General features: G+C 42.6%; 2 protein-coding genes across 3 annotated transcripts; one reads left to right on the forward strand and one right to left on the reverse strand.

Annotated features, from left to right (window-relative positions):
• Positions 1 to 369: 369 nt before the first annotated feature.
• On the reverse strand, positions 370 to 960 carry LOC307179820 (NOP protein chaperone 1-like; the record flags this gene model as incomplete). The annotated part of the gene is made up of 1 exon (XM_079909473.1): positions 370 to 960. One exon carries the CDS (start codon positions 958 to 960, stop codon positions 370 to 372), a length of 591 nt encoding a protein of 196 aa, XP_079765599.1.
• A 19,562-nt stretch (positions 961 to 20,522) lies between these two features.
• On the forward strand, positions 20,523 to 23,205 carry LOC307179746 (uncharacterized protein). 2 transcript variants are annotated; one of them, XR_013825541.1, is made up of 3 exons: positions 20,523 to 20,949; positions 21,261 to 21,582; positions 22,602 to 23,205. XR_013825541.1 is itself a non-coding variant. In XM_079909298.1 (2 exons), exons 1-2 carry the CDS (start codon positions 20,620 to 20,622, stop codon positions 21,471 to 21,473), a joined length of 543 nt encoding a protein of 180 aa, XP_079765424.1. In that variant the 5' UTR covers positions 20,523 to 20,619; the 3' UTR covers positions 21,474 to 21,628. The 2 variants fall into 2 exon arrangements, 1 of the variants encoding a protein (XP_079765424.1); XM_079909298.1 differs by lacking the exon at positions 22,602 to 23,205 and having other exon boundaries at positions 21,261 to 21,628.
• The last annotated feature ends 3,698 nt before the right edge of the window (positions 23,206 to 26,903 follow it).

Below are 26,903 nucleotides of genomic sequence, written 5' to 3' on the forward strand. Positions count from 1 at the left end.
CTCTCAACCACTGCACCACCAGGGAAGCCCCAAGAGGCCAATTTAAAACAAAAACAAACGGGTAACTTGTATTTTTACTTTAAAATAAGTTTGAGATTTCTGAAGTCTATGTTGATGAAAGAGGATGTCAACAAATTCACTCATCACCATACATAAAGTTAAGCTTTCTAAACTAAATCTCTTTAGCATGAGATCAGAAACAGTCTGCTCTTAGAAGATCCCCAAATGCTATCTCTTCCAACTCTTTAAAAGCTAGCTTGTTTCTCCAAGAAGCAAAATACATTCATTTTTGCAAACAGGCACCATAGGTATCTGAAATGCAAAATAACCAGCAAGCCACATTCTTTTTCACAGAATTAGCAGGAACTATCACCTGTTTCTCAGATTGTTTATGTCCCTGTTTTCTTTTTTTTCACTGGCAGGACGGTCCAGAACCTCTATTTTGCCTTTTCCATCTTCTGAATTAGGAAGCTTAATGGTATCGATGGTGACTTCACCTTCAGAAGAGGTGCTATCATCTTCATCCTCAAATTCTGAACTGTCCTCTGAACTGTCTTGTGAATTCTCTTGTGAACTGTCATCTTCTTTTGAATCAGACTGATTCATCTCAAACAAGGTCATATCCATTTGCATAACTTTTCCGAGAGTGTCAATATTTTCAATATTGAAATGACCAGGTGGTGCAGCTGACATTTCTTTCCTTAACTTTTCGTTTGCCTGAGCCATCTGTGGGAGAAAGCTCTGTACTTGGTCCAATAGGGGACTCCTCTTTTTCCGAACTTTTTGAAGAGTGGAATTCTTTCCGGAATTAGGCTTGGAGTTGATGACCAACTTGTCCCGTATACCTCCGTGGCCGACACTGCCCGCCGTCAGCACCTCCCTGGACACCGAGACCCCGGAGCCGTCCCAGGAAAACGACGAACAACTCGTGTCAGGCTGGGATTCGCCGCGGGCCTCCATGCTGCTCGCCCGTCTTCAGAGCAGCCCCTCTAAGCCCGGATGCCGGATAAAGTCTAGGGACATCTTTGTTTTTTAACTGATGAGTTTAAGCTATATATATATATATATATATATATATATATATATATATATATATATATATATATATATATAAATTACTGATATGAAATGACATTTAATTGCCAATTTGTTTTCTGTAATGTCATATAGCTTTTCTGTCCCACATTTTCTCACATACTGACGTCCTTTGTTCTTACTCATTGTACTGACTCATTTTTAAAATTAATTTCTTTGGCTGTGCCAGGTCTTAGTTGTGGCATGGGGGAACTTTGATCTTCTTTGCAGCATACGAACTCTTAGGTGTGGCAAGTGGGATCTAGTTCCCTGACCAGGGACTGAGCCCAGGCCCCCTGCATTGGGAGCGTTGAGTCTTCACCACTGGACCACCAGAAAAGTCCCCTGACTTGACTTACATTTAATTTCCTTCTGTGTATATTCTATAGATATTAAATTTGTGGACACCATGGAGATTACATATAAAATCCTATCAAACTAGCTTAAACTGATATCAACATAATTTTAATCACATGCAAAATCTCTATTACATCTCCTATTACATTACACATTAATTACATATTATTAATGTCACAAGGCACATATGTATACATTGTTTTCTGTTAATGTAGATGTACGAATTAGTTATTTGGGGATGCTATAACAAAATGCCACAGCTTGGGTAGCTTATAAACAGAAGTTTATTTCTTATGGTTCTGGAGGCTGAAGTGTGAGATCAAGGTGGTTAGGTAAAGGTCTTTTCTGAGTCATAGACTTTTCATTATATCATCACCTGGAGGAAGGGGCTAGAGAGCTCTCTGAGGTCTCTTTTAAAAGCACACAAGAGACTTCCCTGGTAGGCCAGTGGTTAAGAATACGCCTTCCAATGCAGGGGACATGGGTTCGATCCCTGTTCAGAGAACTAATATCCCACATGCCAAAGGGCAACTAAGCCCATATGCCGCAACTATTGAGCGTGTATGCTGGCTCTAGAGCCTGTCTGCCACAACTACAGAGCCTGTGTGCTGCAACTACCGAGCCCCCATGCCACAGCTAGATATGAAGCCTGTGCGTCACAACAAAGATCCCACGTGCTGCAACTAAGAGCAAATGCAGCCAAATAAGTAAATAAATACATATTTTAAAATAAATAAAAGCACACAAATCCTATTCATGGAGGCTCTGCCCTCATAACCTGAGCACCCCCCAAAGGCCCTACATCCTAATACCACCACATTTGGAGGTTTTATTTTTAACATATGAATTTTAGGGGAAAAAATCATGCAATAGCAATACATTTATATTTTAATATTTTGGTTTTAAAAAATATCCTAGAAATAAAAAGTGTAGTTACAAGTCAAAATTAAAGATTTTTTCTTCTATTTGTCCATTTATTTACCTTTATAAGAGAAATATATTTTTTCATATGGCCTCAAGTTTCTGGTGTCCTTCCATTTGAACTTGAAGTACTCCCTTTAGCATTTCTTGAAGGATAGGTATTATGGTACTGAACTCCTTCAGGTTTTGTCTGAGACTGTCTCTCATTTTCCTCATGTTTGAAGAATAATATTGTAAGATATAGAATTGTTGGTAGGTAGTTCCCGCCATGCTTTAAGCATATCATTTCACTTTCTTCTGGCCTGCAAAATTTCTGATGAGAAAGCAACAGATAATCTTACTGACAATCACAATTAAGTGGATCATAATAATTGTCACATATAACTTTGTTTATATATATTTCTTAATGCTAACTTATTTACAAAAGTACTTATTGTTACAAACTTTTGTATTTATCATTTCAAGACAACTTAACAAATCAATAATTTTATTCTACTTATTTATAAAATAAGAGGTTATTAGCCAAAATTATGAATTCATAGCTGAAATGTGTGGTAAAACATTCTTGATAAGAGTTTTTCATGTGTGAGAATTTTGATATGAACTCCGGCTTTTCAGTTTGATTTTAGCATTGATAGATCCAGTGTGAGGATTCAATGTTGACTAAGGAATTAAAAATCCCTCAGGGCTCTCCTTCATTCATTACAGTAAAATTGTTTTCTATGCTGTGAAAAATCATGTGTATGTAAGTCTATTCAATGATATTCTCCAGTTAAAATGATCTCCATGTCAGTTACATACACATAGTATGTAAATCTTCTGCATGGACATCCCCTCTTTGTAACATTTCTACTAGATATCATGAAAATTCAGTCTAATTTAGTCTATAAAGTGAACACTTTATGCTGGTCTGGTGTTTACACTGCACTGTAACTGAGTTCTATGAATCTGCTGAATTCCTCACTTACCTCATTCCCAGGTTTCACATGTGGATGACCAGAGTTCACACCTGAATAAATTTACTATTTTCTTACAGCTACATTGGTCCACAGGGAAATAACTTGCCTGAATATCATTTCTTGCTTTTAATGGTCACAATTTTTGCTTGAAATAAGGCAAAAATAATAATTAAATTAAATAAATAAGAAACGACACATGTGACATTAGGGGGATTAAATTGTTGAAAAGTACATTACATGGGGAAAAAACATGAATTTGAGAAATACACCAGTGAATAGAAACATGGTTTAGAAAAATGTTAATAAGATGTTCAGTGTTTAGGTAAAAGAAAAATAAAATATATTCAGACGCTACAGGGAATATGAGAGGAAACATTATTAAAGGGACCATGGCAGAGACAAAAACATGAAATTTTAACTTCTACAAGGACAGGAATTTTGCTTCTCTGAGGTAAAAAGTACAGGGGGAAACGTGAAGAGAAATTGATGTGTGATGCATAATGACAGAATCTGGATAATTTGACTCAGTGGCTTCACATACATTTCTAAAAATATCCTTTAGTCGAGCAAACCTCCAGTTGGCATTCCAAGTGTCCTGCTCCCTCCCCACACAGAGCACATGTGTCTGGAGCTGACTTGGACCCCAGCCTGGGGAAACCCTCCTCTTCCCTCCACACCTACTCTTCTTGCTCCAACTGGGAAATTACATCTGGTTTGCAGAGCTGATGCCCTGATACATGTGGGAAATGCTAGATGGATTTAAAGTTCTGTGTTGAGAACAGTGCATGCAATGCTAGTGCAGGACAACATGCCAAGGCTCAAGTGTGAGGGCATCAATGGCAGTGCACGTTCGAGCATGCTGAAGAAGGGAAACACTGAAGGTTGTCACCCGACACTTCACTCAAAGACAGTAAAAGTCTCTGGCTGCTGCTGTTCTTGCCCAAGAGGGAAAACAGTCTGCACGCTGCCTAGACGTCTCAGCCAAGAAGGAAGCAACGTTTTCATAATATGGTTAACACTGCTTTCTAACAGAATCCAATAAACATAAGACCCATGAGATTATTACTTGGAGTTCATGTAGAAAGGGGGATACAAGCTGTTATGTGTTTTTTGCTGTGTTCAAACCTCATGGTAGTCCCCCGAGCAGAAGAATTACTTAGCAACATAAAGTCACTTGTCTGTTAGATAAAATAGCCCATATCTGTGTCCAGCATTATTATGTGTGTTGGTGGCTGACTAGTAAGGAGTACGTGCGATTGTGGTAATGGAGACTGTATCTCCATGAAGGGGCACATGTGCTGTGATTAGTAAAGGAACACATTCGTTCCAGGTTGCTCTAAGTGCTACAGAAGCATGAGTCAGGGGCAAGAGTGCAGCAGCATATGTGGAAGCTGCAGCGCCTATCTCAATAAGACATGCATAAAGAAGTAAATAAATATTGAGAGACGCACTCAGAAGATGAGACAACGGGCGTCCTCCAGCATCACATCTGTGTACATCTTCGTCTGCAATGTGTCCAGCAGGTCCTACTCTTTATGAGTGAGTTCTACAAACACGTGCTCAAAGGTCACTGATCTCTAAAGCCCCGTCAATGCCTCCTCTGGGCTGATACGGCATGTGCCTTTCATACATATTCAGAAATATATATACTGTGAACAAATATTACTAAAGGAAACATATGAGGTGTTGTGTAAAATAACCTATCAATTTCCCAAGGAAGTAGTAATTCAACTTTCGGATAGGTTATTATAAAAATTTTACATGCAAATTCATAAGTAATCTTCTCTTCCCAATTCCAAGTAAGTCTGTAGGTGCATCAAAAGGCAATCAATAGCCCTGATCTGCCACTTTGTCAATTGTCAGGCAGTGAGGGTAGAGATAGAGTTGAAGCTCCATGTACATTTTACGTGTTTTTTTCACGTATTGAAGGTGTATCTGGAGTCCTGCTTTTCTTTCCCGGGTTAGAGCCGCAGACAGCAGTCATCAGAACTCATGAGATTTGCTGGCTCCATGTGTCAGGAAAGCCCAGGATCAACTTTTCTCTTCTACATAGTGCTCTCCTCTGGGCTTGGAATATGAGACTTAAGTCAGCCCACGCCCTCCCATGGATTTCTTTTACCTGCTGCTGTTTAGTTTTGCTCTATTTATACCTTCACTATGCAAACCTACAACTGTGGCTCCAAAGCATGTGCTAAACTCGGACTCTGATTTCAAAATACTCCAAGAAACTTGTCATTCAATAAGGGAAGTCTGTAATCCCTCAGTCCTTAAGTTTATTAGTATTATGATTGGTAGTAGTACAATTAATTTCTTTATGATAGTAATCACTATTGATATTATTATTTATCACTATTGTTGTTATTGCATTTCTTATTAAGTTTCTCTGCTCATGAATGTATCCAATTTACTGAAGAGTATTGTGGAGGGTTTTCAACAGACTTACATACACATGGTGCTTCCTGGTTCCTGCTGTACTTATGGGTACTTGTGGGTCAGAGAGCCTCCTGAGATACTCAGACTTACCCAGTGGAGGAAGGGACAGTTGTTACTGTGAGCCCCAGGGAGGACATTCTTGACTTTCCTGATCCTCTAGTACAATGTTTAAGTCCTCTTAAGTGACCAAAAAGAGGGACCAATGCAAGAGCCCTGGAAGATATCCTTGTCCTGCCAGACTCAGCACAGGATCTTCCACCTCAACTCTGTGCCAGGAACCACTCTCACGTCTCCTGGGAAGGCTGGAGAGGGTGTCCCCCCTGGAGTCCAGTCCTCCGAATTAGAAAAGTCAGCCCAGGAACTGACATTGTGATAAGTGAGGAGTAAGGAGAATATCATTGGCATGCCTGAACCTAGGGACATGTTCCAAATTCACTCAGGGGGTCCAGGAAAAGCTGGTGCAGCACTGGCAGACATAGAGATGGTGACTTGCCTGCTCAAGTAATCATTTCTTTTTCTAACTCCCCCAGGGAGCCCCTGCACTGTTTGTGCCAACATATCATTCTCCCTGCTGACCCAGGATTACCTGCTTGTTTTCTCCTCTCAGAACAAATTTCTTTGTGCAAACCTAGCATTCTGACTCTACAATATCCCAGAGGACGTCAGTTATAGGTACCCTGAAATTTACTTAGATGAGTCTGTACGCAAATCTGCCATCTTTCTAAGTTTATTTTTCTCTTTAACAGTAGTACTGGTAATATCATCATAATTGTCACTATTATTGTTTTTAGTGCATTTTCTTACCTTTATTAATATGCATTGTCTTTGTGGTTGTTTTTACATAACATTGAGTAGACCTGCTCTATGCTACAGATTGTCTGATTTACTGCAGATCATATGGAGGGTTTCCCAACATACAAAATACATACACCTAGTTACTCCTGAGCTCCCACAGCACTGAGCTGGGTGCCCTCGACCCAAGGTCTCTATGAAGCTGGGGCTGAGGTCTCAGCTGTCACTCCACAGGGGAGGATTTTCTCGAAGACTCACTGAGATGAGTACTGGCAGGATGCAGTCTGAGCTGAGAGCCTAGTGCCTCTGCCTGGAGGTCTGGGACTTCCCTGTGTTCTCTCCTATGTGGGACTCTCCGTATGGCACCTAGTAACACCCATGCAGCCTTCCCCAGGTCCAGGGATAGGAGAGAGAGACAGACAGAAACAGAGAGAGAACACAGGATGCAGCAAGTGAAATAGAAGTGACAGAGGTTCTGTCATGAATCTTAACACTGAACTCCCCTGATTTGCTACATTCTGTTGGACAGAACCCAGTCACTAGCTACTTAGTACTTGCAGAAAGAGTTTCATCGCTGCATGTGGGTCACAGTCTGTGGCTGGGAACACCCAGGAAGGCATGTTCAGTGGTCTCCCCCAGAACTGGGAAAAGTGGCTGCATTCTGGAAATAACTGAAAGTGACAAAAGTCCAGCCTCACTCATCAGAAGAGAAGTGAAAAGGAGACAATGGGTTACGTGTCATTTCTCATCCACTAAAGCAGCAAAACAAAAGCTCCCCAAACTCCTGAAACTGGAACCCTTGGTGGGAATGAGGCACAGGACCTCTCATTCCTCAGTGGTAGGAGGGGCACCAACTCTTTCTGGAGGATGATTGCTGCCTCATCCCCAGATGCCACCCACTTGATTAAGGAGGTTACTTCTAGAAAGCAAAGGTGCAGTGGTCAGAGGTGTGTATGAAGAGTCCACGTGGGTAGTGTTGTCTGTCTTATTTCTAAGAGCCTTGCATGGACACCTGCTTCCAGAGGGGAGCTGGTTCCACTGACAGTGAGAACAGGCTGCAGCTGTTTAAAATGACAGTGTCCATACTACCCAAAGCAGTCTACAGGTTTAATGTGATCACTATCAAATTACACATGACATTTTTTCACAAAACTAGAACAAATAAACCTAAAATGTATATGGAACCATAAAGACCCAGAATTGCCAAAGCAATCCTGAGGAAAAAGAACAAAGCAGGAGGCATAACCCTCCCAGTCTTCAGACAATGCTACAATGCTAATCAAAACAGCCTGGTATTGGAACAAAAACAGACATATGGATCAATGGAACAGAATAGAGAGCCCAGAAATAAACCCACAGAACCATGGTCAATTCATCTCTGATGAAGAATAGACAATGGGGGAAAAGATTGTCTCTTCAGCAAGAGGTGTTGGAAAAGTTGGTTCATGCAAATCAATTAAATTAGAACACTCTCCCACCATACACAAGAATAAACTCACAATGGCTTAAAGGCTTAAATATAACACATAACACCATAAAACTCCTAAAAGGGAACATAGCCAAACATTCTCTGTCATAAATTGTACCAGTGTTTTCTTAGGTCAGTCTCCCAAGGCAATAGAAATAAAAGCAAAAATAAACAAATGGGACCCACTCACACTTATAAGTTTTCTTACAGCAAAAGAAACAATAAACAAAATGAAAAGACAACATACAGACTAGGAGAAAATATTTCCAAATGATGTGACCAACAAGGGCTTAATTTCCAAAATATACAAAAAGCTCATACAACTCAATAACAAAGAAACGAAAAAACAAATCAAAAAATGGGCAGAAGACTTAAACAGACATTTCTCCCAAGAAGACATACAGATGGCCAATAGGCACACGAAAGGTTGCCCATCATCACTAATTATTAGAGAAATGCAAATTAAAACTACAATGAGGTACCACCTCACACCAGGCAGAATGGCCATCATCAAATGTCTGCAAATAAGAAACACAGGAGTGGGTGTGGAGAAAAGGGAACCCTCCTACACTGTTGGTGGGAATATAAATTGACACAGCCACTATGGGGAACAGTATGGAGGTTCCTATAAATAAAGTTGCCTTATGGTCCTGCAATCCCACTCTTGGGCATATATCTGGAGGAAACCATAATTCGAAAAGATACATGCACCTCAACGTTCATAGACGCACTGTTTCTAATAGCTAAGACATGCAAGCAACTTAAATATCCATTAACAGATGAATAGATACAGAAGATGTGGTACATATATACAATGGAATATTACTCAGCCATAAAAAGAATGAAATAATGCCTTTTGCAGCAACATGGATGCAAGTAGAGATTAACATACTAAGTGAAGTAAGCCATAAAGATAAACACAAATGCTATATGGTATTACTTATATGTGAAATCTAAAATATGACACAAATGAACCTATCTACGAAACAAAACAAACTCACAGACATAGAGAACAGACTTGTGGTTACCAAGGGGGAGGGAGTTGGGGAAGGATGGACTGAGAGTTTGGGGTTAGTAGCTGCAAACTCTTACATATAGAATGGATAAAAAACAATGTCCTACTGTATAGCACAGGGAACAGGATATTCAATATCCTGAGATAAACCATAATGGAAAAGAATATAAAACAGATGTATATAAGTGTATAACTGAGACACATTGCTATACGACAAAAATTAATACAACGTTGTAACTCAACTGTATTTCAGTTAAAAAAAAAGAATCAGTTGATGTGAACAACACTAAAAGCCAAATGATCATAAGAGTCATATACAGAGCATTCTCTCCAACATACGCTGAATACACAGTCTTCTCAAGTGCAGAAAAAATAATTTCTAACAAAGACCATATGACAGACCACATATCAAATCTTAATAAATTCAGGAAGACTTAATTTACACCAAGTATATTATCTGAAAATATTAATGAACTAGAAATCAATAACAGGAGGAAAACTGGAACTCTAACTAATACAAAAAAATTGATCAACACTCTCCTAACCAACTAATTTATCAAAGAATAAATTTAAGAAGAAATAACACAGTATATGGAGAAAAACTGAGATGGAAACACAGTATACTAAAACCTATGGGATGCAGCAAAGGAGTGTTAAGAGGGAGGTTTATTGCAACAAATGCTTACCTTCCGAATTAAGAAATATCTCAAATAAAAAACCTAATTCTTCAGTTCAAGGACGTGGAAAAAGACAAAACTGAGCCCAAAATTAGCAGAAGCAAGAAAATTATAAAGATTACAGAAGAAATCAGTGTGATAGAGAAGAGGAAAACAATAGAAAAGAAGAGTGATACAAAGAGTTGCTTCATTAAAAGATAAAATTTCGAACCTTTAGCTAGACTAACCAAGGAAAAGGAGAGAAGACCCAAATCAACAAAATTATAAATAAAAGAGAAGACATTACAACACCACTACAGAGATAAGAAGGATAACATGTTACTTTGAACTACTACATGCTAACAAACTGGGCAACCTAGATAAATGGAAAAAATTCTTAGAAAGATACAACCCATCAAAAGTGAATTAGGAAGAAAGAGAAAATCTAAATGAAGCAATTAGTAGTATGGAAATTAAATCAGTAATGAAAACTCTTCAAATGAAGAAAAACTCAAGATCAAATGGCTTCACTGGTAAATTTTACCAAATATTTAATGCATTAATGCCAAACCTAAAAGTCTTCAAAAAAGAAAGAGAAAAATGGATAAGGAGAGAAAACTCCCAAGCTCAATTTACGAGGCCAGCATTACTTTCATAAAATAATCTGAAATGAACACTGCCAATTAGAGGCCAATAACACTGATGAATATAGATTTAAAAATTCTGAATAAATACTAGCAAATCAAATAAATGGGATGCATCATATTAATAGAACAAAGGAAAAATATAATATCAATAGGCACAGAAAAAGCATTTGTTAAGTGAGGTATAAAATGAATGTAACTCAACATAATAAAGGCTAAATATCAGGACTTCCCTGGTGGCACAGTGGTTAAGAATCTGCCAGCCAATGCAGGGGACATGGGTTCAAGCCCTGGTCCGGGAAGATCTCACATGCTAAGGAGCAACTAAGCCCATACGCCACAACTACTAAGCATGCGCTCTAGAGCCCGTGAGCCACAACTACTGAGCCTGTGTGCCACAACTACTGAAGCCCACATGCCTAGAGCCCATGCTCTGCAACAAGGGAAGCCACTGCAATGAGAAGCCCACGCACCACAATGAAGAGTAGCTGCCACTTACTGCAACTAGAGAAAACCCGCATGCAGAAGCAAGGACCCAATGCAGGCAAAAGTAAATATTTTTTTTAAAAAAAGGCCAAATATGACAAAGTCGCAGTTCAAAGCACACTCAAAAATGAAAGTGTGAAACTTTTTGTCTAATATCAGAAACAAGACAAGGGAGTCTACTCTCACCACTCATTCAGCATAGTAATGGAAGTCCTAGCCAGGGCAATCAGTCAAGGAAGAGAAATAAAAGGCATCAAAATTGGAGATTAAGAAGTAAAAATGTGTCTATATTAAGATAACATGATTTTATATATAGAAACTGAAAAACTTCACCAAAAATCTATTAAAACTAATCAACATAATCAGTAAAGTTGCAGAATAAAAACTTAAAATGCAAAAATCAGTCATATTTCTATATACTAACAATGATCGGAAAAAAGAAAACCATTCTATTTATAAGAGCATCCAAACTAATAAAATAATAAGGAATAAATTTATCTAAGGAGTTGAAAGATATCTACAATACAAGCTACAATACATTGATGAAAAAAATTGCAAAAGACAGAAATAAACGTAAAGTTATCCCTTGTTCATGATTGGAAGAATTAATATTTTTAAAATGTCCACACCACCCAAAGCCATCTATGGATTTAATGCAATTCCTATCAAAATCCAATGGCATTTTTTAAAGTAGAATAAAACAACAGAGAAATGTATGAGGAATCACAAAAGAACTTGTATATGCAATGCGATCATGAGAAAGAACAACAAACCTGGAGGTATCACATTCCATGTTATCAAACTGTATTATAAACTATAGTAATGTAAATAGTATGGTACTGTCATGTAAAAAGGCATACACAACAATGGAATAGAACTGAGAATCCAGATATAAATCTATACATATAAGGTGAACTAATATTTGATAAGACAGTCAGGAACACTCGGTGGAGAGACAATCTCTTCATTAAACAGTGCTTGGAAAACTGCATAGTTACATGCAAAAGAATAAAGCTAGACTCCTGTCTAACACCACTCATGACAATTAAATAGAAATAAGATAAGGTAAAGACGGGAGGCCATAAAACTCCTAGAAGAAAACAATAAAAATTTTTTTAACACAGATCTTAAATATTATTTTTGATGATACCTTAAGCACAAGCAACAATTTAAAAAATTAGCAAGTGGAACTATATCAAACTAAAAGTCTGCTACACAGCAAAATATATAATCAACAAGATGAAAAGAGCCTATGTGATCAAAAATAATATTTGCAAACCTTACACCAAATAAGGGGTTGGTATCCAAAATACATCATAGAACTCAGTAGCACAAAATAAGCCAATTAAAACCTGTGCCAAAGACACCAACAGACATTTTTCCAAAGAAGATATGTGAATGTACAACAAATACATGAAAATGTATTCAACGTCACTACACATCAGGGAAATTAAATCAAAACCACAATGAGATATCACCTCAGGACTGTTAGAATGGAATTCATCAAAGAGACAAGAGATCTGCTAGCAAATGCTAGCAAAGATGTGGAGAAAATGGATGATTTGTATGCTTTTGGTTGTCTTATAAATTGGTTCAGCCTCTATGGAAAACATTAGAGAAGATCCTCAAAATTTAATAGGGCTACCTTATGGTCCAGCATTTTAAACTATGGGAATATATTAAAAGAATTACAAACACTATGTTGAAGAGATATCTGCACCTCCATGTTCATAGCAGCAGTGTTTACAATAGCCAAGACATGGAAAAAACGTGTGTCTATCAACAGATGAGTGGATATAAACTTTGTGATATATTTAGAAAAAGGAGTAATATTCAGCCATAAGAAAGAAGGAAATCCCGCCATTGGTGAAAATATGGATGGACCTTGAGGGCGTTATACTAAGTGAGAGAAGTCAGACCAAGCTTACATGTGGGGAAAAAAAAATAAAACAACAAAACACTCATAGAAAAAGATCAGATTTTTGGTTACCAGAGGAGGGAAGTGGGAAGAGGCAGAATTTGATGAAGTCCCAAAGTACCAACTAGCAGTTATAGGGTAAGTAAGTATTGAGAACGTTATATACAACATGATGAATAGAGTTAACACTGCCATATGATATATTTGAAAGATGTTCAGCAAGTAGATCTTAAGAGCTCTCATCACAGGAGAATATATTTTCCTTTTTTTTCTTTTCTTGCATCTATATAAGATGATGTATGTTAACTAATCTTACTGTAATAACAATTTCACAATATATGGAAGTGAAATCATTATAATGTGCATTTTCAACTTAAATAGTACTGTGTTCAATTATATCTCAATAAAACTGGGGGGAAAATTACAACAGCTTTACAATAATGTCTTTGAAATTTAAAAACAATCTTAAAAGGAAATTGAAACACAACTTGCTAAAACTTATGGGCTGCAAGAAAAACAGTAATAAGAGAGTTTATTGAAACAAATGCCTACAATATGAAAAAAGAAAGATCACAAATAAACAACCTTACTTCTCAGGGGACTAGCAAACAAAGGAACAAACCACTAAGCTCACAAGTAGCAGAGCAACGAAATAAGAAATATGAGAATAGAAATAAAACAGAGACCATGCAAACAATAGAAAACATCAATGCAAGAGGTGGTTTTTGAAATGAAAACAAAATTAACCTTTCAGCTATACTAATGAAGAATAAAAGAGAATACTCAAATAAAATCAGAAATGAAAAAGGAGACATTACAACTGATGCAACAAAAATACCACAGCTCATGAGAGGTGACCATCAACACATATGTACCATCAAGTTTGATACCCTAGAGGAAAAGAATTCCTAGCAACATGAAAACTACCAAAACTGAATCATGAGGAAATAGACAAGCCTAACAGACCAACGATGAGTGAAAAGATTGTATCAGTAATAAAAAATTTCCAAAAAAAAATGGCTAGGTCCAGATGGTTTCATTGGGAAATTCAACCAAACATTTAAATCGAATTAAAACAGATCCATGTCAAACTTTTCTAAAAAACTTTGAGGTACATTCCCAAACTCATTTGATGAGTCCAGCATTATCCTGATACCAAAGCTAGATAAGAACACTACAAGAAAAAATAAAACTGTCAAGTATTACTGATATAGATGCAAAAATTCTCAGTGAAATACTAGCAAAAAGAATTCAACAGTATATAAGTGGTCGTACTTTCTCAGTTTTTCCAAGTCATCGGGAGGTGGGGAACGACAGGGATGTACTCGGACGGCGCTTGGCCTTCCCTGGCCTCCGCACTGTATCTCGAACTTATTCACCAATTTTTTACGTCTCTCGCTGGAGTGGAGCCCGGGCCGGATGGCGAAACAAGGAGGCGCAGGGAGGGCGACCGCGAGCCTTCCCTTCCTCCTGCCCACGGGACGATGACGCCCCGACCCACAGGCCATCCAGCGGTGCGTCCTCGCTTCTTTGGGAGCCTGGGTCTGTACAGGTGCTGTCGTGGCACTGGGGCTGCTCCCCGGGGGCCACTTTCTTTTCTGCATGTTCCACAGGAAACAGTCACAGATCTCCGTAGATGGGATTCCCCTGCATTCTGGCTGCGTCTACACTGGCAGCAACCGGCGTCCTGTCTCCTTTTTGCCTCGGCGCAGCGCTTGTGTGTTGACAGCACACGCAGCAGGTCCCCTCACCGCGGGGGACGTCATGGAGTGTCGCGGGCGAGCGGGGAGGACTCTCCAGGAGCCGCGACCATCCCACCTGGGTCTCCGTGGTCAGAGCCGCTAACAAACGTGTGGGAAACGGGGTGCGGCCTGGGCCATCCGCTGGTGGTCGGGAGGAGCCCTGAGTCTGGGCACAATCCTGGTTGGAAGCGGTTGTCTGAGGCTCCCCCACGGAATAAGCTCTCTCTCTAGATCCTGGGAACGGTGCTTTATGTTTCCATGAATTAGTACATTCAAGCCTGCTGTTCTAAAACAATCTGGAAATGGATTGCTCCATGTCTGCAATGACCTGCCAGTTTCTCAGTACCGAGATAGGTATCTGCCCTTCTTGTGAGAAAAATCCTTTGGCTCCAAAATTCTAATATAGGGGATAAACCACTGCCTGACTCTGAGTTCTTGGAATTTTTCTGTCCAGGTACACACAGTTCTCCAGGAGTAGCAGGCTTGTAAAAGAGTAAATTAATTTATAATTTTCTTTTAATTTATGAGAGAAATAATACATTAAAAATTGAAGTAACAGGATTAGTTGAATTAATGCTGACTCTGAGTCCTCTGTGTGTTCTGAGACTGGAGCTCCAACTGAAGGCTCTTCCACCATGAGTACAGGTGTAGGGTTTCTCTTCACTTGAGTGTCCCGGTTGTTTAAGAAAGAGAAATTCTAGCTGAAGGCTCTACCTCATTGATTGCAGATATAGAGTGTCTCTTCTTGAGTTCTCTGGTACATATAAATGTGAGAGCAGCATCTAAGAGGTCTTCCACATTTATTATATTTATAGGGCTTCTTCCCAATGTGACTTCTCACATGATGTCTAAGGTCATGGCTTTGTCTTATGTTTCCCCACATGATGACACTCACAAGTTTTCCTCTCCAGTGTGAATGAGTCCACGACTTTGAAGTAACCAAGTTTCAACTGAAAGCTCTTCCATATTTATTCCAGACATAAAACTTCTCTGCTATTTGAGCTCATATATGTGAATGAAAGTTGGCCTCTGATGAAGGGTCTTCCATATTCACTTCGTTTTTAGGGTTTCTCTCCAGTGTGATTTTTCATGTGTGTAAAGGCAAAACTCCAGCTGAGCTATTTCTCACTGTCATAACATTTGTAGGGGTCCCTCCACGGTGAGTTCTCTCATGCCATCTAAGTTTAGAGCATTGACTAAAGCTTTCCCACATTGATAGGATCTATATGGTTTCTCTGCAGTATAATTCACCTTATGTTATTGATACTTAAAAAAGGAATATTGACCAAACGCTCTTCCAGATTAGTGACAAGTTTAGGATTTTTCTCCTGTGTGAATATTTGGTGTGTATAAAGGTGAAGACTCTAGTTGAATTCTTTCCCACATTCATAGCATTTATAGGGATTCTCCCCTGTTTGAGTCAATACCTGTGAAATTCACGTTGTTGCGTGTGAAATCTTCTCACATGCACTACATTCCATGGACTCTCCTCCAGAGTGAAGACTCTGCTATGTGCAAGGAAAGGAGAGGCTGTTACAGATGTTCACGCACGTCCATGTACTCATTTCTCTATGTACTGGCTCTAGTCTGCTCTCTCACTGGTAGTCTTCTTTTAAAGTAAACGGCCCATGTTCGTTCTATTCACATGCAGTGTTACTTGGTGAATTCACACTGATTTTCTATTTTGTAGCCTCTCGCCTGCATAACTTTCTGATTAAATTTTAAGTCTTCTTTATTTTTCACACGTTATATACATGAGCTATGTGGAGGCAATTCCCCTTTTATTGAAACTGAAGTTCCAGTTTGTCTTCAGGGAAATGTTATTCCAAAATTTAAAGTATTCCAAATATTCTACTGGGACAGAATTTATGCTCAGGCGTTTTATCCATCAGCAGATTGTCATGAACTCCTATTTTATCCCATTACCAGGTCTCTTATGTGACGACTGAGTTCATCCCCAAGAAACATACCGTTGACCTGCAGATAAATGGCTCCTTCCTGAATGCATGTTGTATTGGTATCATTTCATGTTTTTTAAGGTCACCTTCCATGTCTGAGAAAAAGAGAAAAGAAATAGCTACAGTCACTTAGGGGAAGGAGAATTTTGCAAATGCTCACAAGGCTAATGTAAGTATGTGTCAAGTATTGGCTTTAACACAGAGAAAAGATGTGAAATGGAGGAATATAGCAACAATTAGATACATGATATAGAACATTGATGATGTATACTATTTTTAAGAGTAAAATGACTGAAAAATAAAATGAAGGTGGGATGTCAAGGAGATTAAGACACAGTAAATCAACAAAAGGGAGAGACTTAAACAAAAGTTGCTACATGAATAATAGTAACAGAAAGAGCACTTTCTCAGAAGCCAAGGAATGTACATAAAGTTAGATGAATAGAGATTAATGTGCTCAAAGAATTAGGACACCATTGGAGTGGTATTTCTTCATTGGCCTTACAAGGTGTGAGAAGACTTCTTCTTCAAGGAAATCTGCAGTTGACATTACAGGTCCTGTTCTCTCACTGACCAGGCCCCTCTCCACATAGAATCTCAAGAGCCTGGAACCCACCTAGAGCTGGAACTCTGGGAATCCTCTTTCTTCCTCTACACCTCTTCTCCTGATTACGGCTGGGAAATCACATCTACTTGTAGAGGCAAAAACCATTTGTGGAAAAATGTATATGGATTTGGAGTTCTGATTTGGGATCTTCACATCAGGAGGAAAGCAAGGCCAACAGGAAAGAGCAGCACAGGGAAGGGCGTCCTGAGCTCTGGCAGCACCACCAGCCCTTCCCCAGAACAGAAGGACACTGACCATTGCTTCAGATGTTAAGGAACTGTCTGTTGATGTGTAGGTCCCAGGACTTTGACAGACTGCAGGATCATTTTTTCCCACTTTCCTCTGACCAGGGTGAATCAATTGTTCTATAGTGGATTAAACTTTATTTTCAAAAAAAAAAAAATCCAATAGTGTAACTCAATGCCAACCCTATGACTTGAATTTTAAAGGGACAATATCTGTTCTGTGTAACTTTGTAGGGTTAAACTCCACCGGAGTTTGCACAGCAGAATGGGTTTTGGAAAATATTTAATGCATTTATTTATCCATTTAAGGCCTCCATGCAGTGAGCGCCCAGCACTGGTCTGAGTGTTAGATATGGAGCCGCAAGAAAGACATACTACAGTTATCGGAAAGTCTACTATCTTTTGAAATGTCAAAGATGAAGTAAACAAATGAACAAGATCATTTCGCCCAGGTTTTAGTAAGTGCTTTATGAGTGTATATGTGTCAGGGTGGGGAGGGGAGTGAACTCTGGGGAAGCTACTCTGGATGATTTTTTATTAAATAAATAAATGCTGACAGTGTCATCCACAGAGAACAGATGACTGTTGTTCTCCAGCATCACATCCCTGTGCAGCTTCCCCTGAGATGGCTCTAAGAGGCCTCCCTTTTTTTTTTTTTTTTTTTTTTTTTTTTTTTTTTTTTTTTGCGGTATGTGGTCCTCTCACTGTTGTGGTCTCTCCCGTTGCGGAGCACAGGCTCCGGATGCGCAGGTTCAGCGGCCATGTCTCATGGGCCCAGGCACTCCGCGGCATCTGGGATCTTCCCAGACCGGGGAACAAACCCGTGTCCCCTGCATCGGCAGGGGCACTGTCAACCACTGAGCCACCAGGGAAGCCCAGGTCTCCCTTTTTTGATGAAGATTATAGCCACAATTTGAAGGTGGCTAATTCCTAAAAACATGCTGGACTTTCTGGTTCAGGCTTCTCCATGCCCAAGAGTATCCAGAGGTGATGGTTGAGGGTGACTGCACTGGGATAAGGCAGCTGTGTGTATCAAAAGCTCAAACCCTTCTTGAGGCCAAGTCCAATATTTCTCTGGGCTGACTTGGCATATGTCTTTCAAATGCATCACAGAGATGTGCACACTCTGAATACACAACAGTTTTCATGATTAAGGAATATCACATAAGTGGTGTGAAATAACCAGCACATTCTATGACAGAATGTAAGTTCTGAGTTCCGGGCTAGCAATTATAATATTTGTACTTGGGAATTAATAAATAAACCCTGTGTTCCACCAATTTTTATTAAATCTACAGGCAACACAAGGCAAGAAATATCCATCTTCTGCCACTAATCAGCTTTGATTGTGGGCAAATTATTTCCCATTTTGAACTTCACAATTTTCAGGTGTGAATAAGTTTCATAACCTCTTGAGAGAGTTGAGTGATTACATGATCTAATAGGTAAGTGCTTCTCACATAACAAAAGCCAATAAATAAAAGCTATATATTATTATATGTTATTTATTATTTGTTCAGGAATATTGTCACTAAAAAGTCAGAGAGCCTTGAGGCAATGTGCACGCCTCTGCATGACTGGACAAGTTTTATAGTAAACTTGGGGTCAGGAGGTGTTGCCGGTATCATCTCCACTCTCATCAGTGTTCATCACCAGATGTGAGGACAAAGTGTGTATGATGAGTCCAGGTGCAAAGTTCAGTTGTCCCCTTGGTTCACATCTGCTGTGTAAGTGGAATTCTTTCCCTTGGGAAAGCAACTCATGGCTCATGAAGTGAAGAGCTACAACCATGGAGAATCGAACCAGCAGCCACTGGTGGGGATGACTGGGGCGCCTGAGTGAATGTCTAGGGGCTCCCAGGATGAGGGAACAGGCTGAGGAGGCCAGGTCTGCAGAGTCAAGTTTACACAAGGTCTCCACTTGCATCTGGGCCTGGGTGGAGCAGAGACATTTACGGGCTGGGGTGCCAGCTCCTGCCTGGGAGCTGTAGTAGTATGGGGCAGAAAAGCAGGAGGTGCGGCCCATCTTTGTTTCTGAAGACACTCATCTTTCTGGCTCCAGACACCAGGCTATAAGGAAGACTTGATTCTTGTTTTTCAGAGTTGTTTTAGCTATTCTAATTCCTTTGCCTTTCCAACTCAGATTCTGTAAAAGATAAATGCATATCCTGTTGTTGGTGCTGGCTTTTCTTTTCTTTATTATTATTATTTTTTAACTACCCTGGAAGTTCTACAAATGGCTATTTTCATTGAATAGTTCATTATCAACATCTTTCTAAGTCAGTACCTATAGATCTACCTCATTTTAAAAATATCAGTAACCCAAACACCAATTGATAATAATGCATTGTGGGGATGCACTAACCGGAATTTATTTACCTAAATTCTCTTAATGTCTATGTTTTTGAAATACTCTGTTTTTATATTAAGTAAAGCTGATATCAATATTCTTATTACACATGTAATTTGCAGAGATGTTCCCCACACAGCCGTTTGTTGTTTGACTTTGCTTGTGGAATATGTAAAGATCAATTTGTGGTCAAGTTTACCATTCATTTCTTTGATGGCTTCTGGACTTTTTAAAGAAATGCTTCACAAGGGCTCCACTATGAAGTCACAAATAAAAATTATTCATACATGTTTTCACCGAGTACATTCATCGTTTCAGTTTTTCACTCCACACAGCCCGAGTCGCCGCAATATCTCTAAGTCCGCCCCGGGAGCAGGGACCCGCCCGTGTGCTCGGGGATCCTTCGCTGCAGCCACCCGGCGACATGTTCCCAGCTCCCTCCCCCTTTCTGTCTGCTGCCAGGGTCGGGCCGCCTCGTACCGAGCCGGGGGCTAGCTCCGAGGCGGACGCCCCGGGAAAATCTCGGGCGTTTGGGCGGCCCGCGCTGCACCCTCGCCGGCCGGCGATCGGGATCCTTCCCGAGTCCGTTCTAGTCGTTTGCCGGGCGCTACATAGCGGCCGCTTTGAGATCGTCCCTTCCCTCCGTAGCTTCGGCGACTTTCGCGAGGGCTGTGACTCGGCCGCCAGGCGCGAGGCAGAGTTCCGGGAGGCGCTAATGCTGGCGGCGACTGTCCCGGTGGCGCCGAGGCGTGGGCGCTTCCTGCTGTAGCCGGAGATTGGCCGAGCAGATTCATCTGGTGTGAGGCCGGCCTTGCGCTTCGGGGCTGTGGTTGGGGTGGTCCTGGTGGGTCTACCAGCACGCCCTGGTACCCATCCGCCCGCAAGACTGAGCGTGGTTATAGGACACGGTGTCCGTGCCCGACGTCGTCCTCCACGTCCTGGTGGTCGTACTTTCTCAATTTTTCCGAGTCATCCGAAGGTGCGGAACGACACGGATGTACTCGGACGGCGCTTGGCTTTCCTCGGCCTCTCCGCTGGATCCCGAACTTATTCACCAACTTTTTACGTCTCTCGCCGGAGTGGAGCCGGCCCGGATGGAGAAACAAGGAGCACTGGGAGGGCGTCAGCGGGCCTCCTCTTCCTCCTTCCCGCGGGACCATGACGCCCGACCCACAGGCCGTCTGGCGGTGCGTCCTCGCCGCCTTGGGGACCCGTGTCCGTCCAGGTGCCGTCGCGGCAGTGGAGCTGCTCCCCGGCGACCACCTTCGTTTCTCCAGCTTCCACGCGAAGCGGTCACGGGGGTCCGTAGATGGGATTCCCTTCAGGTCAGGCTGCATATACAATGTTTCCGTCACTTGTTCTCCTCGGCGCAGCGCCTGTGTGTCGACAGCACACGCAGGTCCCCTCACCGCGGGGTACGACAAGGAGTGTCGCGGGCGAGCGGGGAGGACGCTCCAGGCGGCGGCCGTCCCACTTGTGTCTCGGTGGTCGGAGCCCCTAACAAACGTTTGGGAAACAGGGTGCGGCCTGGGCCGTCCGCAGATGGTCCGGAGGAGCCACGAGCCCGTGCGCAATCCTGGTTTGAAGCGGTTGTCTGAGGCTCCCTCACGGAATAAGCCCTCTCTCTTGATCCTAGGAACGGTCTCTGGACCCGCGGTGGCCCACACCGGACCGAGCAACGCGACGGATGGCGGCCTGGGTGCGACCCCAGGAGTTAGGGCGGCGGCTGTACGCCTGCGCCCTTGCACAACCCGGGTTCGTCCCGCTGAGATTCGCACCAGTGGAGCTTCACCTGGGGGGCTCCTGCAGCAAGGTCGACCAGATGGCTTGGCAACGATATTGGGGATGAGAAAAATATGCATTGGATTAATGTTTTTTTTTTTTTTCTTTCAGTATAAGACTCACAGTAGACTCACCACAATGTGGGCATTCATGAAATAAGAAATCCTGAGATTTGGGTAATGAAAATTACCATTGTTTTTGTTACTCAACATTAGTGTAATTATTACCACTGTTTGCAGTTAATTTTGACTGACTAAAGATTCTTTATCCCAAGAGTATTTGAAGATGTTGAAAGAGGGCTTGCAGAATACAGAATTTTCTATATACGCCTGGGAGTCAGGGAACTCATCCCTGTAATCATGAAGTCCTGCCCCACCCCGCAGGACGCAATCTGGAAAGCCAGACACAGCAACAGACCCCAAGTGTCAGTACTTGCTCAGCGACTGAAAACTTCCTCATTATTCATCCTTTGCATTCAGAGCAGAATGTAGGAAAGCCAAATATGTTGCCCTAGGCAGTCATGCGGGCTTTCCCTCTTCTTGTCCGCCGCCTCCAGCTTCCTCACATCACAACTTTCTTTTTTGCCACCAGAAAGCACTTCTGCGTGTGCTTGGGTCAGTGTAACGTGAGAGGCGGTGTCTGCGCCTCTCAGTCTGTAGCGCTGGCTCTGAACAAATAGTGCTTGTCTTGCTTGGGAGGTCTTTCGTCATGTCTACAGAGCTTAGTAGAGTGAGAATGAGAACCAACCAATAAACAAACAACTCAGGATTATATGTTTTTTTGACGTTCTCTTATAAAAATCACATTTACTCATGATGATTTTTAAAGCGAGATAGATACACATATCATAAAATTCACCCTTTCATAAGTGTACAATTCAGTGATTTAGAGTTGACATAGAAAGTTGTACAACCATCATCAGTACTAATTCAGAACATTCCATCACCTCAGAAAGAAATCCAGACCTCATTATACAGCCACGTCCCCTCCCCACTATTCCCCATTAGCCTTCAGCAACCCCCTGTGTGCTTTTTGTCTATGGATTTGCCTGTTCTGTATATTTCAAGTAATTGGAATTGCACAATTCTGGACATCTCTGTCTGGCTTCTCACACTTAGTGTCATGTTGTGGCGTCTCATCCATGTTTTAGCCTGTGCTTCATTCGTCTGTTTCACTTAAGAATTTGCCATTTTAGGGCTTCCCTGGTAGAGCAGTTGTTAAGAATCTGCCTGCCAATGCAGAGGACCCATGTTCGAGCCCTGGTTCGGGAAGATCCCACATGGTGCTGAGGGCCCATGCACCACAATTACTGAGCCTGTACTCTAGAACCCGCAAACCACAACTACCGAAGCCTGCAAGCCTAGAGCCCATGCTCTGGAACAAGAGAAGCCAACGCAATGAGAAGCCCACGCATCACAATGAAGAGTAGCCCCCGCTTGCCGCAACTAGAGAAAGCTCGCACACAGCCACGAAGAGCCAACGCAGCCAAAAATAAATAAATAAATAAATAAGAAATAAGAATTTGCCATTCTACATCATTAAGATATACACACGTACACAGACACTTTCTATCATTTTTTTAAATGTGAAACATACAGAATATATAAATTCCATCATAACCATTTTATGCACACAGCTCCATGGTATTATGTCATATTTTCCTGCAGATTCTCAACTTGCTCCACCATCCTACAGCTTCCCCCAAACCCCACGGACACGAGCGCAGTCCTGTTGTATTTTCTCACAACCCCACAAATCACCCACCCCGATCAGGATTCCACCAATAGGTGCCTCGTGCTGGCGGCCAAAGAAGAGAACACCTGTGCAGGGAGTAGGGTAATGGTGGAAAATGGACAGAGAGACGAAAGAAGACAGAGGTGGCAAAAACGTGATCCCCCGGAACCCACAGTCTCCCAATCAAGTACAGCCCACTTATCCTCAGAGTGGTGTGGCATACGATGATGGCATCCAGGGGGGCACACTACCAGTGAGACTGCACTCCCCAGTGTGCTCTGAGCCCTGGGCTCCCCAGGCTCCTGTGAGTGGGCTGCTTCTGTCACATCCTTCAGCCCTCTGTGGACCACATGCTCAGGCTGGGACTTTTGATTTCCCAGGAGACTGTGCACACTCAGGGTGTGTGGTCAGTTGCAAAAGGTCAGGACCAGCCAATAGCAAAGTCCTGTCCCCTGTATTTCAGTGCCGCCCTGACACCACCTGCCCTTCTCCTACTCACTCTTTCATTCCTCTATGAAAACATGCCACCATCATATTGCAAGCTGGGGTTACGGGGACAGCAGTGACAGGGGACAGCAAGAGTTGAGCATCTTACAGTGAGATGCCAGGAACTCATCCAGGCTCCACCTCAGCCAGCATAACTGTCAGATTTACTTAGAGTTAGGAACAGAGGCCCCAAAGGCACTATTGACTTGAAGTAGGCCATGCAGAAAGCTGAGAAATGAGGTCTGGTGGCCGGTAAATCTACCAAGGAGAAACACTGAACCCCAGGTAATCATAATCAGGTTGGTTAAAGGCAAAGAGGGAGGAATGTGTCCTGATGGGGAAGGGGTGAAAACTTCCTCTGTTTCTGCTTCCCCACTTCCCACTGCCCAGGGGCCCAGACACCGGGCCACGTCCTCCTCAACACCATGTGCTCCCATAATGTCTTCTCCTGGCTCAGGCACCACAGAAGGGCTCCTGCCTTTAAGCTTTTCAATACTGAGAGGTACAGCCATGAAATGTCTTCAAAGTGTAAACAAATTGAAATGAAAGATAACAGACCTCCAGACTACTGAAGTGGCAGAGGAGGTGAGGGTGAGTAACGCCCCTCGGCCTCCTGGTCCTTGAATGAGGGAGGAGGAGGAGGAGGAAACTGACCTTCGGTGAACTTGACTTACACATGGCCTGTGTTTAATCCTTTCACTGTTCAGTCATTTAGTCATCACCACACATTTACGAGCTCCTCTCTGAGTCTCGCCCAGTGTCCTCACAGAGTTCGCAGGCTGGAGAGGTAATCAAAGCATGATCACAGCCCTGGGGTGTTGCACATGGGGCCAAAGTCAGCAAGATTGGGTGGCCACCAGCATGTCTTCATGGATGAGGCAACATCTGAGCTGGGACTCGAAGGATGAGTTCTCCTCTCGCCAAAGTGACACTGAGCAGGAAACACACAAGATGAATGAATAAGGGAATGAAGGAATAATTGGGCATGCCCCTAACACCACACAAGGACAGCATCCCACCAAGATGGTGGCTTCGGAACACAGGGTGCACTGGGGGAAGAGTGGGGAGATGCTGCAGCATGATGTCTGCCTCACTCCTTTCATGGTCTTTGCTGCTGCAGTGGCCTGTGCTCTACCGGGTCAGGGAGATATGTCTGTCCTCTGCTCTGGGATCCTGTAGCCCTTTACCAGCAGTGACCACATGTGGTGATCCATGTGTATTTGTCTGCCACATGAGGGGCCTTTGCGATGAGGGAAAGTTTGGTGTGCATCCCAGGACTAAAAAGAAAGAGAGGATGGTGCGTAATCCTGCAGCAGTGGGATCATGGTGCGGGCTGCAGGGGTGGGGTGAGGCAACAGCCATTCCTGGAGCTTGGGGGGCGCATTAGTGGCTTTCTTAGCAAAGGGACTTCCAAGAGAAAAAATGCAACTCAGTTTGGGCTGCACTGACTTTGAGAAGCTTGGCGGACCTTTGGGCAGAGACCTCTGGAAGGAGCTGGACATAGAAGATGAAAGTGTGAGAGAGTGTCATGACCAGAACTCATGACCCAGACGAGATGGGAGGAGGTGGACTGGAAAGAGACTGAGGACACAGAGGAAGCTCATGAACTGGGGTCATCAAGGTGGAGACCCCTCAAGTTAATTCCACAGCCTGCTAGCTCCTGACAGAGTGCTGGGTCCAGGGAGGCCACTCAATAGACATGCACTGAGTTGACCCAAAGTCACCAAAGTTTTCACATTGAGTCACTGGAATAGAATATGCTGAATTCAACAGATTGGTGGTGAGGTTTTTATGTTAATGAGCTAAGAAAGTGAAACGAAGAATACAAATAAAAGCAAAATGCAGACTCAAGAGAAATCTAAGAATCCACACTAGTAACTAAGACTCTCAACATGCAGCCCACTGTGGCCGCAGGGCCTTTGCACTTGCTGATCTCTCAGCCTGGAACACTCTGCCCTCTCCATTGTTGTTCACTGAACACACTCAGAAATTTGTTCAACCTTCCTTCCTGACTATTTCTCCCCAAGATACATATCACCATCGGACGTTGTGTCCATTTAATTTTTTCTATCTCCCCCACAAGTCTGTCGCCTGCATGAGAATGGGGACTCCCTCCTTTTTCATCACCACTGCTGCACCTCAGTGTCTGGAACAGGCCTGGAACTCAGTGGGAGACAGCTCGGTATCAGCGAGATTATGCCAGATGGAGAATGAAGGGTTTAGAGGACACTCTGCTGCAGGTCTTGGTCTCTTGTTCTGCATGTATCTCACTATTATAATAAAGAGTCAACATCAGGCCCAGGGAAAGCAGCTGCTCTGACTTGGGGAAAATCCTATTTATAACCCGCACCTCCCGCGCTGAGGTCATACGTGTGGACGTCAGGTCCCAGGCTCTCCGGGCATCTCCCCTCCTCCCAACATCTCCTCGCATTTCCCTGAGAAACCCCGGCTCAGGACATCCACCAGTCCCTCCACTTGGTGGGGCCGGTGCTGAGCCATCAATATTTCCAGCTGAGAAAATGTTTTGTCTGTGCTGTGGAACATAGAAAACCCTCTCCTCCACCTTTGTCCCGTCTGAGTCTCACCTTCCCCTCGGCTACACCCGCACCCGGAGGGATTCTGAGTTTTTTTCAGCAGGTGAGAACCCGCACATGGCAGGTGCTGAGGCTCCTCCAGCCATCACGATGCACCCGAACCTCCATGACAAGTCCACAGGCTGTGTGAGCAGATAGGGTCCCCCCTGCGGACTTCCCCCTGGCTGAGCCTGTACCTTCTTCCTCCCCAAACCAGAACCAGAACCAGGAGACTGGCCATGCCTGTGAGTGGGGAAGGGTAGGAGGGGACAAGAGGGTCCAGTGCACTCTGATCCCGGTGAGGGTTACCAGCGGTGTAAGAGGGACAGTGGAGCGGCTTGCCCTGCTTGGTGGCCGGGATCTAAGGCTGCTTACAAGCTGCAGCTGTACCTGCCAAAGATGTTGATGGTGACAAAGTGCTCCTGCGTGTGTAGGTGCCAGAGCCACTCACATAGCTCTCTCAGAACCAGCAGTTACAATAAACACCCGCACTGATTGGCAACAGGGGAAGGGCTGACTGTGATCCAGGAAACTCCCCCTAACCTCCAGGGCACATTCTGACAGGGTCTCTGAAGATGCTATAAAGGTCTGCTTTGGCTAAGAAGACACTGGATGATTTGAGTACTGGCTTGTAAGGTACATTTTTGGTAATGTAGAAAACTGTATTATTTCAAAATTTAAAGCCTACATTATGATTTTAGAAC

Source organism: Stenella coeruleoalba, assembly GCF_951394435.1.
Source record: "Stenella coeruleoalba genome assembly, chromosome: 21".
In the NCBI taxonomy this organism is placed as follows: domain Eukaryota; kingdom Metazoa; phylum Chordata; class Mammalia; order Artiodactyla; family Delphinidae; genus Stenella; species Stenella coeruleoalba.

Coding starts and splice junctions, on each gene's coding strand:
- LOC307179746 (XM_079909298.1), top strand. CDS start 20,620: ATGTACTCGGACGGCGCTTGGCTTTCCTCGGCCTCTCCGCTGGATCCC. Junction 20,950..21,260: donor GTAGATGGGATTCCCTTCAG/GTCAGGCTGCAT, acceptor TCTTGATCCTAG/GAACGGTCTCTGGACCCGCG.